A 17798-nucleotide genomic window follows, 5' to 3' on the forward strand; every position below is an offset into this window, starting at 1 on the left:
GTCACTAGAAGAGACATAATACTTCCCTTTATCATCACTTGTCAGAGCAGTGACAGCCTCTAAACAGCCTGCCCATGCATTATTCTTTATTTGTCACCTCTTGTGCCAGCTCTTGCCCTAGCCTGGCATGTGTCAAACTTATGATTCAGGGATTCATTTGATCAGCACTATAGAGAAAAGTATGATGTATTTACTTTTAAATTACAAATTAAATATTTGCTCCCCATATCTAATGAAAGGGATATAGTTTCTTTACATGCAAAAGTACCATTTATAGCTTATTGTAGAATTTCAGTACTGGCTTCTCTCTCATGCCCAACTCAGAAAATATAATTTATATAGTACTACAGAATATAAATTAAAGCATCCTACCTCCCTATTCTATTGTCATGGCAAATCTGTTTGAACTGTTTCCTTTGGTAATGAATGGGCAGATTGTGTTGTCCTCTGGACATTTAAATGCCTTTTTATTTAAGGTTGCTTTCTATTTTACACACTGCATTATAATTTCTTACAAATAATTTCTCTAGAATTGCAGTTTTGTGCTGATATTGATTAATGCATGTTTACTCGTGCACTTGAGTTTGCTTAGTCGTAAATGTATATGTGTAACATACAGGATTTGTGTGTGAGATGATGCTTCTGGAGGTAGCATTAGCAACAAAATAGATTGGGTCTGTGAGAAAATGCAGTTGTACTTTAGGAAATAAAATATTTGGTGTTCTCTTCTGTGAGGGAAATTTATGGAGTTCTGTGAAAAGGGAAAGTTCCTTCTAATAGATTTGGCAAAAGACAAGATTTTAAAAATCTAAATTTGTTAGTAATCACAAACACTGGTTGTCAACCAAAAAATGTGGTTAAAAATGAAAGATACGTTTTTACTATTTATATAAATAGTAGAAAATATTGCAATTTTCTTTAAAACTACTACTGTTCTACTGTCTCTGGCTGTTACTCAATGTTTATTTTTGCTTTTCAAGATTGGGAAAATTAGAAACAGATAGTGCCACAAGCCATTGCAGGACAAATTAGAGTATGAGAGCACTTTTGTAATGATTTAAGTTTTAAAAATCATTACTTATGGATCCAAAAGGGAATTTGTTTCCTTCACTGTAAGATATCTTCATTCTCACAACCATATTGGAGTTGGTCATTGAACTTAAATACTTTGCAATGTTTTTCTAGTTATTTGTAGTTATTGAGAATTTTTTCCCAAATAAATTCCCAAACCATCATCCTTGCCATATCTCAAAACTAATGATAGAATAGGTATTGTTGCAGGCCTCTATTTGACTATGTCATGACTTACTGTTAGGATATTTCTAACATGTAACTAACTAGTTTATAAAATTTAGATACCTTGCATGTCTCTAGTAATCCATATACTTTATTTTGTATGTAGACCTGATCTTTTAATGTCGCTTTTTGAACTAAGCTCTGTAAAATTCATGAGTTATTGCTTTTGTTTTCTTCCTTACTACTTCCAGATATGTCAAAATGAGGATGCACTTAGAATTCTGTGTAAACAAGATGTGTAAATTTTATTTATTTTTATTTATTTTTTGTTCCTTAAGCAGCAAGGAGAAAATAATAAAATCATTTAGTCATGGGATTAATTGAGTAGATGAAAATAATTTTGGGATATGTACTTCTGGTATCAAAAGATATGCTGGATGTTTTAATGCAGTTCTTCACAAATCAAGTGACATGCTGTCTAAAATGTGTGAAGAGCTATCTGAGTGAGAGGAAGGAAGATTGTACATAGCTTTTGTTTGTTCCACAGAATTTCCGATATTATCTTTGACAAAGAAAAGATTTAAAGTTTAAGAGACCTTTTTCCTGAGTTTGCAAGGAATCTGAAGCAATGAAAGAACAGTATGAACTACCATTGATTTAATAGATTTCAAGCTCCAATACAACTAATGACAATCAAATCATATTATTCAACTCTATTGTTATTTAGCAATTGATATAAGAAGAGAAAAGAATGTATCATAATTTGATAGTTTACATCATCTCTCCCTGAAGTGTTTTCCTGAGAAGATAGGCACTCAGCTTTCAGAATTTGCTCACTGAAAGATGTGGAAGGAATGAAATTAATTTTTTTGTATGAAACCGAATTTCAGTGAATTAAATTGGCTCAAGATAAGTGATAACAATCAGAATGCATGAAAAGAGTGCATTTGTACCAGTTCATTTAAACATCGGTGGTGGCCGTATTCAAACTGCCTGCTCTGAGGGTCTTACCCTAGCCATTGTGACACCCAGCTACTGAAGGCCCAACTCACCTGTGCCTCCAGGCATCAGGGAGCCTACCAACACCACAAACAATTTGGATTGTCCAAGTAAGGCTCCTACTTCTCTCCATCAGAGGGTTTAGATGCTTTCTGGTAGCTGCCTTCACCTACAAAGAGGAAAACTGCCTAGAAACAGGGAAGAGTAAAGCAATTGTGTCTGACACATAATGAAGCTCAGAGCTGTGTAGTAGCTCCTGGTCGACTGGAGTCTCATCAGTGAACCCATCTCCGAGGGCAGGCGGGTGATAATGGGGGATTTGTACTATAGCCAAGGCCTTTAGTGATTGCTTCTAGAGCTGGAGAGGTGTGTTCTGGCTGAGCAATCCCATTCTTTTTTAGTAGTGCTTGTCTAAACAATGTGCAGCAGTGTGGTCTTGCTTTTGGTGCTGGGTCCCTATGCACTATTCAGCACAAACAACTGAAGATTTGTGGACAGAAAAGGAGAAGGGTTAGGTGACCTTCGAGAACTACAGGAAATTTCTGGTGTCTGAGGACTAACAGAACCTATGGCACCTAACTGATTAGATTTGATTTACTTTGGAAATATGTAACAACCTGTCACTTTGGAGCTTTTTCATTTTTCATGGCTATTAGATGATACGATTTACAATATAGAAAAAAATCCAGACTGACAGCCCTAACAGACTTTCTTATATTACCTGCAAGGTCTTTGTATCTTTGTTTTTAAGGTCTATTTCCCTTCTTCTATTTTCCTGCGCTATGGGAATAGTCTCAATGGAGCTCATAAAAACAGAAAACAGTTCAATAAATATACACTTTAAACAGTCTTGCCTGTGGGCACAAAATGATCCAGGGCTTGAATAAACCTCAGTTCAGTCACAAAACTGAATTGTAGCTGGTAGCTAAAATGAGTCAGAGTAGCACACAGGCCTTGTCCTGTGAATATGATTGGTCATACAGAAACCACCATTCAAGACACAGAATATCTCTTGAAGTTGTTACTATTGGGATTTTTGTGAGCATGTAAATAGTGAAATGGGATGGAAGAATGGGTTCTTCTTTCCTTCTTATTTAGGAAATTAAATGTGTATTCTACAGTCAACCACAGAGCAGAAGACAAAAACTTTCTATATTTATCTGAATATCATTCATTAATTTTGTTTTTGTCTCAGACTTTGCTTTCGTCACTTGACCTAATACTTCTCCCAGGCAGTGCTGTGAGCACAAACCTCTTTGTTGACTCAGGATGTCTCCAGAGTGTTGAGTTTCTCCTCCTAGAAGCCCCAACCTGTTCTGTAATCATTGCAGTGTGATGTTCCCAGTCCCTCTTCTGTGTCACTCTGCATCAGGATTCCTCAGTATGGAGGATCATCCCATGTAGTACTCTTTCACTAAATGCACATCAGTGTTCTACTTTTTCCTTATTCTGCAGGTAGCTTTGGAAAGTTGTATGTGTTTGTCAGCTAGGAAAAAAACAAGATGAAAAGAAACATGTGGAGGGAGCTCTTTTTCACTGGAGCTTAATTTTATTTTTACACACGATGTGCCTGTATTGTCTGCTGTGACTTGTTTGCTCATTGCCTTAAATTTGTGTGTCAGCATTATATACTTCAGGATACTGCTGAATGGAAGTCCTTTTGTCTAGTCCACAGCAAACTTCTTGCAATTTGTAGTGATGTAAGAACCAGGAACAAGGCCTGTGTTGTCCATAAAAGTCCAAAGAATTAGTAGCTGATATCAGAAACAAACATAATCTGGCAAAGCCATTTCCATGAGACTTAGCTTGCAATCCTTCGCATCACTAATGCAGCTTATCAATGGTTTTAATTATAAGAGACTGAACTTTTCTCTCCCTTTTCCCTTGATGAATGAAATGATCATATTTTCCCAAAGTAACTAGTGGCAAGCTGAGGTGTTATAGCAAAGGCAAAAGATCAGGACTTGTGTTTTAGATGTACTTAGGAAGATGCAAAACTGTAGGGTGTTTTTTTGTTTTCTTTTTGTCAGAAGAAAAAATGCTCCCAAAGATGATGTTTTGCGATACAAACAGAACCAGATTTCACAGATCAGAGAACCTATCAACTACTTTACATTTGCAGCCTAATTTTATTAGGAAGTTAGCTGTCTGTGTGCTTCATGCTGGTAACTATTAAGATCTTTCTTCATGTCTGTTTTCCTTCCCATTACAAAAATAACCTCATTGTGCTAGTTTTATTTTTTAATTTATTTCCATGCATAGTTCTTCATAATAAGCTGATATAGGAAACTGACTTGGAAAGGACACTGTTTATAAAATGGCATGCCAGAATGTTTATATGGCTTTGGGCTGCAGGAGGCAGAGAATGGATGAATATCCTGTAGCTGTTTTGGCCATTATATTGTGGATGGCAGGTTGCCAGTAGCAACTGCAGCAGTGTCAGTGTCTTCCTCTGTGTGATAAAATAGAGAGTATTTGCACTTTCTCAACCATCTCAGGAGGATTTGTTGCAGAGTTTGAAGGACTTGAAGTGACTAGGGATGGAAATAGATAAGTAACTTGCAGGCTGTACACCAACCTGTCCTTCTGTTGGCTCCTCCAGGCCTGGCACCACTGACGCTTTCTTTGCCCTTCTTTCTAGAACATTTAAAAGAGAAGCTGGAGGAATACATGGTCCGTTTTGCCAAGGTGAGGATTGTGCGTACCAAGAAACGAGAAGGGCTCATTCGGACCAGGCTGCTTGGAGCCTCGCTGGCTAGAGGAGAAGTCTTGACATTTCTGGATTCCCACTGCGAAGTCAACGTGAATTGGCTACCACCCTTGCTCAGTAAGTGCACGAGCATTCATCAGACATTAAAATCAGAACATACAACTAACAATTGAAGCAATGTCCCACAGTAAACAGGCCATACACTGTATCAAAGTGTTTGGAGTTCTGCTGCAGTTCTGATCTTTCTGAAGTGTCAGGATGAGAGAGAACTCCAAAAAATGTGAGCAGCTGCATTTTGTTTCCTGAGACTAAAGCATTTGTAAAATCTTGCAGTATTGCTTTAGCTTATAATTTATTTTATTTTTAGTATAATGCTGTGTCCTTACTATACACATGAAAATGTTTGTTAAGAAGGTATTGTACTCCTTCCTAGTTTTCCACATTGCATTAAAACAGTTTTTGCTGTAAATATATCCAAGGCCTCAGTGTTAAATCCAATAGCAATAGCATTCACAACGGGAAGCTCAGAAGGAATGATTTGCTATTGACTGCTTTGCTGGATTCCAGCTGCAGCCAGCAAAGCTCCATTAGTTAAAGGAATGGAAAGAATCAATTGTTGTAGTCTAGGATTTCACTTCAGGAAACAATGTTCTCTTTTCTACACACCTGACTACATGCAAAGTACATATACTTTACAAAATGAGTGCTTTTTGCTACCATAACCAAAGAACATTTCTGAGCTGCCTAATAAAGAAATTTGTATTCATTAAAAAAGTCTTCTGTAAGTACACAGAAGCTTATGGTCTCACTAATTAATGGTTATTGTTCCTTGAATTGTGTTGTTAGGACTCTGGGGCCACACAGTAAGCTGATAAAGCATTTGCAGCAACATGTGCCGTTCTTCTAATGAGCTATCAGTAGAGACCAAGAAAAAAACTATTAACTAGTTTCTCTTCAGATCAGTAATAAGATAATGCACAAAATTCCAAATTTTTATCCTTCCTAGCTTCCATAGCAAATCATGCATACAGTTGTTCCTCTTGTTACCCCCTTACCCTCATTTACAACATCTGCATTTTTAAAAATAACATCCATGTCTTCATGTGAAGCACAAATATCATAAAGGAGCAGAGAGAAATCCAAGTTGAGGCCAGTTCTGTTTGTCCTGTCACAAAAAGAGACCAGCCCCCTCACCACAACCTCTCTTCAAGCAGTTGTAGAGAGCAATAAGGTATTCCATGAGCCTCCTTTTCTCCAGGCTGAACTCCATCTCCCTCAGCTGCTCCTCACAGGACTTATGCTCCAGAGTCTTCACCAGCTCCATTGCCCTTGTCTGAACTTGTTCCAGCCCCTCAATATCCTTCCTGTATTGAGGGTCCCAAAACTGGACACAGTACTTGATGTGCAGCCTCACCAGCGCTGAGTACGGAAAGACAATCCCTGCCCTGCTCCTGCTGGCCACACTATTGCTGATACAGGCCAGGATGCCGCTGGCCTTCCTGGCCACCTGGCCACAGCTGGCTCATGTTCAGCTGCTGTCAACCACACCCCAGGCCCTTTTCCTCTGGGCTGCTTCCCAGGTGTGCACCTGTAGGCCTGTAGAGCTGCATGGGGTTGTTAGCATCCAAAGGCCTCAGTTCTTGTTCCAGTCTGTCCAGCTCTCTCTGTAGAGCCTTTCTGCCCTCCAGCAGATTGACACTCCCATCCAGCTTGGTGTCATCTGCAACTGAGGGTGCACTTGATCCCCTTGTCTAGATCATTGATAAAGATGTTATAAAGTACTGGCCCTAGTACTGATTCCCTGGGGAAAAACACTTCCAGCCTTCCACCAGCTGGATTTAACTTCATTCACCACGACTCACTGGGCTGGCCATCCAGCCACTTTTTTGATCCAGTGAAGAGTGCATCTAATGCTGTGAGAGACAGTACCAAAGGCTTTACTGAAATCCAGGTGGACAATATCCACAGCCTTTCTCTACATCCACTAGGTTACCTGCTTGTAGAAGATGGTCAGTTGGGCAGGACCAGACTTTCATAAACCCATCCTGGCTGGGTCTGATCCCTTAGCCTGTGTGATCTCACATGAGGTAATCTGTTCCATACATCTAGCTAGATTTCACCCTATAAAAACCGAAAAATGACGAAAAAGGATTCATAATTGCAGCCAGGTTGCAGTTGGGTATTGAACCCTCAGCCTCAAACCAGAAAACTGGAAAGATGAGAGCAACTGCATCAGCGCCCCTCAGTTCTCAAGAGGAATGAGATCTTTCCACATGGAGTAGAATACCTGTAGATAACCAATCGCCCAGAGGACCTAGAAATGAGTCTTGAGGAATACTGAAGCCCAGAATCAAATCTTTTTTATTTTGAAAGAAAAAGTAGAGCATTACAAAAAGGACAAATAGAAAATGAACACACACTTAGTATATTTTCCCTGTGCCCTGTTTTTCTAAAGGAATAAGAATTTTCCTATAAACTTTAGATAGCAAATACTTACTCTACTGAAATCAGATGATGCATAATAGTAAAGTTAATGTATGTTTTCAAGTGTTTATCTGAAGTTGTATTTTGTGATTCACTCAGCACAGCATGTGACTGAAAGTCATTCAGGGAAACCACAGCAGAGGACATGTTGAGTGTTAGTTGCTTTGAAGCTCCTATGTTTTAGCTCCGATTGTATCTGGCATGAGTAGTGAAAAATCCTCAACAAATACATGTTTCAGCCCTGCTCTGGACTGGCAGTCTTTGCTGAGAGGAGCAGCTGTTTCCACTGTTGCAAGCCAGGTTTTGTTCCAAATGAGACCTTGAAATTTAGATAAGGGGGTGAGGAACCAAGAGCAATCACTTAAAGATGGTTCTCAGAGCTATTTAAGTATCTAACTTATCTTTTCAGAATTAACTATCAGCTTTTAGACCAAAGGAAGACTGAGTTATTTCAGTATTTTTAGGGTATCTAAATGGCTTTGTGGAGCTGAGCCACAGTTGTTTTCAGTTACAGTCCTTTGTTTTGTTTTCTTAAAAATGGGTGTAAAATACTTTATTTTCTTTAAACTTTATTTAGATTATTTCTTTCTTTAAAGGGGCTCTTAAGCTTAAGTTAGTCACTCTGTGATACTAGAGAGTTTTGACTGATGGTCACTGAGTAAGCAGGTGTAGTGATGTAAAAGGTTTGGCAAACACAGCTGTTTGTTGTCACTCCTCAGCAGAGGGAAAGGTGTGGCTTGGACTCCAGCAGTTGAGAGTTTAGTGCAGTGTGAAATCACAGTTACACAATTATTTCAGGTAAGAAACTTGAATGGCAAACCAGAAAGGTGCAGGCATGTATTTCCTTCTGCTGATGTTCCTACAGGAGCAGTAAGAGGAAAGATGGACAGTAGATCAATAGTGACATAGGCTACCAGAATTAGGTTTATTAAAACAGATTCCTTTCCTGTCTAAGAATTAAAAATATATCCCATTCGGGTTATGCTTAGCAAGTTTTCAAAACACCTGCTTGTTATCCATCCAACATATGTATGATGTATGGCTTGACAAGAGGAGGAGCTGAGGGTCCAACTACTTACGGCAACTCAGTTGCCGAGTCACTCAACTGTTGTCATTATCTGTAATCATATACTTAAGTATGATAATAAAAATATTTGCATTGAAAAATTGCAAAAATAAGACTATTGTCAAACTGGCATTGTTACTTTATCTAGCCCAGCTTGAAATAAAAGAGATGACCTGTAGGTAAAACCTATATTCTGAGATAGTGACTCATCCCATATTGAAAACTTCTGTTTATTGCCATATATGCTTACTCTGTTTGATCCTAAAAATGCTGAATATAAATACGTATGTATGCATGCATGTATTGGTTAAAATTTCTTGGGAGAAAGCTCTGAGCAATGTCCCCTCCTGTTCCCAGGCTTTCCCTCAAATCTGCAAGATTTTTGCATGTACAGTGATGCTTATCTATTTGTTCTTCCCTTTAACTGAAGCATATATGTAGTGAAATAATGGGTCTTTTCAGACCAGTAAGAATCCGTAAGAGGATGAGGAGTAAAGGCAGTGGAAGAGAAACTGTAAAGCTTTTCAGCTGTGACATTCAGTGTCTGGCATTAGGAGCAGGTGGAGGAAAGAGCAGTGGCTGATAAAGGCAGCACCATGTTTGCATCTCTAAGTCTGTGATACCACCACGCTCACCAAATATAAGTTAGCCCAACAGCTTTTTCTTTCTTTTTCCTAAATTCATACTGCGACTACATTTAAACCTAAGTAGTATGTATGTAAAATTCATTATTTTAAGCATACTGAAGGAAACATTGAGACTGCAAGTTTGGTTGCTTTGTCTTTTGCATAATTACAAACAGCCCGGTTTCATCAAAAGTCAAGATTTTCCTGTGCTTCCTTATCTCTAATATATTTTGGAAGCTGAGAAGCATGTTCTGAGAAACACACTAAAACAGGCAGGTAAGCATCATCATACTTGCAGAATTCTTGAGACTTGGAGAAATGAAGACAGATTGAGCTTGAGCATTGCTCAAATAAATTTCCCCCTGACTATCTCTGCATGTGACATGAAAACTTCAAATCCTTCATTGTATTTAAAGACAGCAGCTTTTAAAGATGAAGAGAAGGATGCTAAAGCACTATGAGTCTACCTTTGACCTGCTCCAGACAAATCAATCCCATTTAGTTTCTCTACTCCAATCAATTTAGAAGGGGGAAATCAGAGACAGATTGTTAGAAGCCCTATAACTATTAGGAGGGCCATCACAGGAAAGAGATTATGTAAAAGTGACTTTATATAATGATCACAGATAACACTATACAGTGTGCCAGTGAATGCAATTATATTTGGCAATAGCAACAGTAATGCAGCCATTATCTGTGAGATGAGTTTCCTAGAATTTTGTGAGAGCCTGTGTTTTAAATTTATTTCACCGTTAAAGGACAAGGATGTAAAAGCGTGCTGAACTTCCAGTCACAGTAATTTCTCACTAGCAGCATTGATCCCTGATTTGGACAGTGTTTCTAAACTTAAACTTCTGAGAATAAATATAAAGACCCAGATGTTTTGTGAAAATAATCTTTTTTTTTTTCCTTCTGTCCCTCAGAAGCATGGAAGCAGAATCTGTGTAATTAATCATTACATCAGTATTACCTGCCCTCCTATCTAAGTGTTCAATCCACACTCAGCCCTCGGATTGTTTTTAGGGTACTATCAAGTATCAGTGAAATCTATGCAACAAAACAAAAAAAAAACATAAAACAACTTTTCCACATAGGCCCTAAAATGTACTAAATCATGTAAAGAATCTAAGATGCCATTCAGAGAAAAAGTTTTATTATACTTGGAATTTTAAGATTTTAGGGTTTTTTTGAGGGTTCATCAGTAGTTTTTTATTGTCCTTTCATGTTGACACAGCTATAGGTTTTCTCTGCACTTCCTCATTTCAAACCATTATTCTTCTGCCTAGTTCTTGATGTTGGCCTATCTTCTTTTCTTTTCTTTCTTTTCAGAGGAGCTCTATAAGATTAAGCAATAAGATTCACCAAAGCAGACTCAGGCCCAGCTGAGCTTATGCTAGAGATGGGAATTTGATTTAGTCTCACAGTTCTAATTTTTTTTTTAAAGCAAAACTAAACCCCTTTCTTTAGAAAGCAGGTAAGAATAATACTGTGGAGCCTTCTTTATAACTCAAAGATTGGTACAAAAAAAAGGACACAAGCTCTGTTTTGCTCTTTGTGTTGGAGTTTGCCTTTAATTTGGAGCATTTGATTTCAAAGCTGATGCACACTACAGCCACAGGAACAGTGACTGAATGGTTGCAAGGGCTGAGATTCACATTTAGGAATAAATCTCTCTCTCAGCGGCTTCCCATACACAATCCCCACAGATGAAGGAGTATTTTTACCATTTACTTGCTGGCTTGTTCCGTAGCTGACAGACTGGGGACAGCTCAGAGCAGCAATGTGAGAGAGATACAAATAACTGGGCTCCTGTGGGTATCACAGGGATGTGCTTCTATTTAAAGAACCATAAATACTTCTAATCATTGCCCAACTTCATTAATTCTACTTTAAATAAAGGTTTGATACAGATTTGAAAAATTAAATTATTGGGGGGGCCGTAGGGCACAAAGCGAACAATCTTCAAACATCAGAAACCTGTGGGATTCACTTTGCAGTAATATGATAGATGGCTTGACTAGACATGCCGTTTCCTATTTTCTACTTTCATTTTTCAGACCAGATTGCACTTAACCACAAAACCATCGTGTGTCCTATGATCGATGTCATTGACCACAATCACTTTGGCTACGAGGCACAGGCGGGGGATGCCATGCGAGGAGCTTTTGACTGGGAAATGTACTACAAAAGAATACCGATTCCTCCAGAGCTCCAGAGAGCTGATCCCAGCGACCCCTTTGAGTAAGTAGCAATAAAGGGGAGAGTGGGAACATGAAGAAGGGCAAGCAAAAAAATATGTAACTGTAGCAGAATCCAAGCCCAGACATTTCCATGTAGGCCACTTACTGCTAATGAAAGGTAATAGAAGAAAACAGGTTTTATACAGGCTTATAAAACCTGAAAACTAGAAAAAGGATCAAGGCAACAATTCGCAGAATTCACAAGCTGTGCCTGGAAACACAACCTGGCTCAGTGACTGTACATGAGAGACAGGCACATACTTGTAGTTAAGTATTGGCATCAGACAAGAAGTGATTGCAATGACAGGTATTCTGTTTATTTCACAGAAAATTTATTTAATGTTTTATTTGCTGGAGGCTGATGCAATACACGCATCAGCAGCTGAGTCCACGTTACACCCAGCAGATGCTTTGTTTATAACTGTTTATATGGCTGCTGTATATGCAGTGCTGTAATTTAAACACAGAGCTGTCAAACCTGAACACTGCCAAGATGATTTCTAAATAATTTTAGATAAGACAGCCTCTGATTCCAGTATTGTAGAGATCAGCTCATTCACAGAAATTATCTTCTTTTCACAAAGGTACATCCTTTTTCCTTATATTTTCTTATAATTATTCTTATGTAAGGATCAGTTTGGATTAATATTTACCAGAAGAGAAAGGACAGACAGAAATGGTTCTAATGTGGGAAAGTGTCCAGGTCTCTCACACAGGCACATCCCAGCAGGGCTGACACTCATTAGCCCAGGCTGAGCCTCCACACTGTAGGTTATGGCAGTTTGAAACCTCAGCATACTCCTCGCCCCAAAGCAAAATCTGGAAACAACAACAGAAGAACTGTGTCTCTGACTCTAATAATCAGGGAATGACCAGCAGGGAGAAACAGGTGACTGTGACATTCATGGGCTCATTTTCATTATTCTACTTGTTCCTTTTTACTTATCTCCATCCAGGCCCTTCAGTCTTCATCTTGCATTAGCATAAGTGCCAGTGAAGTTCTTTACATTAGGTGCCAATGTGACTACTTGTTACTGATCAGGTGGGAGATTCAGGCAAGCCCTGCCTTACATTTTTGGCAGCAGTTTGAATTTTGTATGGCCTGCACCTAAAATCACTCCAGCCTGCAAGTTCTAAGGATGTCAGATCAGGTTATTATAAAACGAGTTATTTATTTGATAGATAGGCAATAACAGAAAAAAGGCCTTAAACAGAGTTACTTATTACAGAGTATAAAACAGAGAGAAACTGTAGATTACATAGAACAGTGCACAATGTAGAGGTACCTATATTAAAGCTAGCAAAGAGTTAGTATAGATTAAGAGGCAATGTAATTTAACACCAAAATAATGATAGTGTACAGTTCTTTCACTCAGCCCCTGGGAGAGTAACCATGAAGTAGGTATCCCAGATTTGGGGAAAAAGCCCCACACATTTCCAGGAAACATGCAGAAGACTTCTGCTTTGTGAAAGTTTGGTGTAGCTTTTATAGTTTGTAAAGTGAACTGTCAGTCAGAAATTCCAGCTTATCTTTCCAGATCTCACTTCCACAGCAAGATATCTATTGACAGCTGGAAGCATTACTTTCATGGCATCAAAAAAATTCACTGCAAAACAAGCTGTCTTGATTGAGTTATTTCACCAATTAGCAAGCTCCTGTGAAGGGCAAGATGCCCTGAGTTATTTCACCAGCTAACAAGACACAGATAAGCTCTTCTGAGGGGCAAGGTGCCCTGCTGCAGCACACCACAACATAGATGTAGCTAGTGCAATCACATAACACTTCAGAGCTGCTAGATCTTCAATTGCTCTGAATCTTGGTCCTCTGAGCAGTTGTGGTTGCTTGGCACTTACTGAAAGTAACCATTGTATAATTTGGTTCAGCAGTCACAGTGTGTATAAGTAAAACTTCTCTATTGCCAGGGTTGCTTATCAGTTGTTTCACATTTGTTTGTAGTATGCATCTTACAGAATCTTGCTGCAAAGACAAGAGAGGACGAAGAGGAGCCTCTCATAGGAAACTTTCTAGCAAGATGGGGTTTTTTGCAGTATAGAATAGATGTGGTAGTTTTGCATGAGCTGCTGTTCCCCTCAGCATGGCAGCAGTTGTTACCCACCTTGCCCTGCCAGCGTAAGACACAGACAGATAAATGGCTTCTCAAGGAACAACATATAGTACAATGCAGCCTACAAATCTCTTGTAATCTGAGTGGTTGTCAGGTGGAAAGGCTTCCCAGTTCTTACACAAATCAATGAGAGTCTTCCTTTGTTTTCCCCATAACAGGATGCACATCGGAGCAAGGCTGCTGGAAAAGCAGCATTGCACAAGGAACCATCATGTCTGTCCCCACACATGCCAGCAGGACTGAAGGCTCACTGAGCTAGGACAATATGCTTGCTTAAAAGTACCCTCTGCCTAGAATGGCAAATGGGAATAGATATGTTTTAAATAATCACTATGATTTTTTGCTTGGGGGAAAAATTATTTCCTAATTCAAAGTCAGTACTGCTTCTCTCCTAGGGCATTCTCTGCTGAGATCTCAAGTTTTTAATACCTTGCTTACAACAAATACAGTAAACATTGCAAACCATTTTACTCATCAGTAACTTAATTGACCAAGACAGCTTCTCTGGAATAAAAGATATGGAACAGTTTTCCTTTAGGTACATATGTACTAAAACTAGAAATTGCTTCAGCCAGCACCATAATTATTATGCTACTATTTTGTAAGCAGTAGGGATTTTTATTTTTTTTATTTAGGTTAAATATTTTACTGTTGGTATCGTAATAGTTTTATTTCTTGCCAGCAGAGTCAGATCTGAGATGATCCCTAATGAACTGGAAAATTGCCAGCATTTTTAGTAAAACACCAGCAGATAATGTATACATGATCCAAAAAGCGTGCTGATGAGTTTTCCCCCTCACTTAAAATGCCAACAAAGTATATGTGTGAAGCAGAAAAGGTCACATCAGCCTTAGAAATAATGTATGTAAAACCAGATCAAACTACAGAAGACCTAAGAGCAGTGGTTGTATTATCTGCATGGTACATTTGCTTTCCATCTGCACACGATCAAAGTACTGCTGCAGCAGACACCAGCAGCGTGTTTGCAGCTGACACAACCAGCTGAAGTGTTGGCAGGTAGGCTCTTGGTATGACAGGCTCACAGAGCTTACTAAACTCAGCCAGCTTAGCTAGTGCTCTGGAATTAATATTTTCCTGAGATTTGTGGTTTTTTGTTTGTATTCCACTATGGTCAGTTTTGACCAGGTACTCTGCCATTGGATGCCATCTATCTCAACACGGTCTTCCAGTTCAAAATCCCTCTAGTGAAGAAGAGACATTCTCATCCATTTGTGGTGAGAGTAGTCATGATTTATTGTTCCTATATCTGCAGTTCCACTTGGGGTAGCATCTCCATCCTTTGCTGTGACAGAACTTGGAGCTTCACTGCAGCTTTCAGATTCTTCTCGCACACACTCTCACCCATTGTCAGGCCCTCTGCAGCTGTTCACAACAAGTAGCTTTACACCAAGATTTGGCTTGGTGTTTATGACTTTAAGACTGTAAAACATTCTCAAATACTTCTGGAGACAAATTCAGGTACAGATGATGTGCTAGCACCAACTGGGGAGTCATATGACAAATCTGTTACTGCACTTGGATCAGGCAGCATTCATCCACAAATTTTATTAGTTTGGTTTACATATAATTTATCACTGGCTATGCCAAATTTCTGTATGTTTCACTGAACCAAATTTCAGTCATATAAAATGTACTTTCAGTCAAAGCTCCCATGTGAATTATTGGATATTTTTCTATGCTCATTGTAGCATATAGGGAAGTTTAACAACTATTCCATAAACGGATCTCATGTAGCTTTTAAGATTAGTGATTTTTTTGAATGATCTGTGTGACAGTTTTTCAGGATGCATTGAATCCTTATAGGCATGGAAACTGGACTTCTCCCCTAATAAGGTTGCCTTCTCCTCCAGTCTGTGAAAATCAAGGGATTTCCCTTTTTCATGTGCCACAGAAACAACAGAAGTTTTATATTGCATTCAAGTGATCTGTCACAGTTGCAGATCATCACAGTGATGGTACTGATTTTTGTCCTGCAATTTGTGTACAACTACCTAAATAGACTTGGAAGGGTGCTTGATGCTGTTTTCCTCTCCTGCATGTGGAGTTGTGCAAACAACTCAAATTGGTGCTCTGATGCATGGTGGGAAATTGTCAGACAATTGTGGAATCATGATCATGTTATTATGATGCTTGCTGTTTTGTTCCCAGGATCAGTGGTCATTCAGCAGAACTGGAGATCACTTGGGACATTTTCTTCTAGTCTATAAGCAGGGAGGACCAGAGATGTTTACCTGCTTTGTGACCAGAGATGTTTACCTGCTTTGTGACCAGAGATGTTTACCTGCTTTGTGACCAGAGATGTTTAAATGCTTTGTGGAAAGGGTCATCTTGGCTCACCTGCTGGTTTGTTCCTCTGTCACAGCAGAGGTTTGAGAGCATGCCCTTACAGGACACACAGGTTTGGGGCATGGGAGCACACTCCTGGCTGTTCCTTTCCGTGGTGCAGACGCTCTGGTCTCCAGCAGAGTTTGCCTAACCCAAGCAATCGCCACTTAAACTAATAGGATAACCTTGTTACTATAATGGACTGTGATATACAGCACGTCAGTTTATATGATTTAATAGCCTGTCTGAGCTAAAAGCTGTGTGGAAGTTCAAAGTGGGGGTTTGATATGCTCAGGCCTGCTGGGGGTGACCGTTCTTTATTTCCTGCCAGCGCTTACATTACATCAGTTCATATTATCACATGCCTGATCTGAAAACTGGCATCAGTTTCATGCCAGCTGCAACGTACTTTTAACCAGACAAGAAAACATCAGTTCAACTCAAAGAACTGTTTGGAAGGGGCTGCAGAGCTCTTTGAGCAGTTTTATGGTGGTGTAACTTTATGATGGAGGAAGGAGGGAAAGGTGAAGGTGAGACCTAACAATTTGCTATTGAATTGCAGCTCAAGATGGAAAATTTAACCAATGAGAGAAGTGTTGTGCTATTTACAGGATGTACTCCTAGCACCTGAGGAAGTTAGGAGTGTTTTGGTGTGTGGCCATTCCCTACTCTACAAGAGTTCTTTGCCTCCTAATGTAGAGCTGTGATCTCCAGACCTCCCTGAAGGGACACAGAGATGAAGAGTCATATAACTCTAGCAAAGTGCTAGGACAATGGTTTTGCAAGTACTGAGCTATTCAAGCAAGTAGAAACAACTTTGTAACACCTGACATTTTAGTTCCTATACTCAGTGTCCTATTTATAATATAGAAATAGAATCACTCCACCATCACAAGGCTCTCACAGTGATAGGAGCCACTTATGTTTAATGGATGTACTTTTGGGTAAAATTTTGGACATGCTCAAGGGATAAAATTGGGTGATCAGTACATATTTCTTTTCCCTTGCATCACAGGCTCTCAACCTTGAATGTAATTTATGACCCTAATGTAGCTAGTTGTGTGTAAGATTGGAAGGTTACTTGGCATTTTCTGTTGAATTGCAGACCTGAAATCACATTATTATTTTGTAAACTGTCATCCGGATGCTCTTTTATTTGAATTTGATATACTCTCAGAAATACTCTTTTTCTGCAGCTCCTTACATTCAGTATTTAAATACATACTTTTTACAACATGTTGGTGCAAAGAAAGTCTTTGCTAAGACTGCATTTCAAATCTGACAAGTACTTTTACAATTTTATTATCGTTTTCTGAAGTTCAGAAAGTGCTTTGGACAATGATTTCTGTTCTACAGCTCCCAGTGCTTTATAGCCTATGTCTTTTATGGCTGATTTCTGCCTATAAACATATTCATAAAACCTCTCACAACCAGAAACAATCATCTATTTTTTTAAAGCCTGAGTATAATCTACTGTTTTGAACTGTGCAATAGGAATGTTTTATGCAAAGGCATTACTCTACAGTGAAGCAGTCTCCAACCAGCACGAGTTTGTGTAAGTTACGGTCTTGATTTATTGTTTTGACAAGCTATGGTCTGTAAAAGACTGCTAGTGGAGATAACAATAGTGGATATAAAAATAGCTTTTACAAACTGTCATCCACCCATGGCCCCTTGAAATATCAGAATTTTTTTCAATGAAAGGTACAAACACTAACACAGAGTTTGTGAGTGTGCATATGCTCATATTGAATCATTTCCTCCTGCCTTTGGTAGGATTTCAGTGTAGGGGTTCTGTACAACCAGTACATTTTCTCTGAGGACCAGTACAGAGGAGAAAGCTCTATAGAGAGTGTAGTCTGTCAGAATGAAAAAAAAAAAAATTCAAAGATTAAAAAACTGCTGCTGGTTTAATTTTATTTTTCAGTCAAGGAAATAAATCACTCATCAAGTTCTACATGCTAG

General features: G+C 38.9%; 1 protein-coding gene across 2 annotated transcripts in view; it reads left to right on the plus strand.

The window, feature by feature from the left end:
* GALNTL6 (polypeptide N-acetylgalactosaminyltransferase like 6) overlaps positions 1–17798 on the plus strand; it is a 425327-nt gene that overhangs the window by 339039 nt on the left and 68490 nt on the right. For both annotated transcript variants that reach the window (XM_015624627.2, XM_033513661.1), the window contains exons 5-6: positions 4877–5062; positions 11179–11362. In XM_015624627.2, coding sequence (XP_015480113.1) covers positions 4877–5062; positions 11179–11362 — 370 coding nt within the window. The remainder of the gene's footprint in view (positions 1–4876; positions 5063–11178; positions 11363–17798) is intronic.

This window comes from Parus major, chromosome 4 (genome assembly GCF_001522545.3).
Source record: "Parus major isolate Abel chromosome 4, Parus_major1.1, whole genome shotgun sequence".
Classification (NCBI taxonomy): domain Eukaryota; kingdom Metazoa; phylum Chordata; class Aves; order Passeriformes; family Paridae; genus Parus; species Parus major.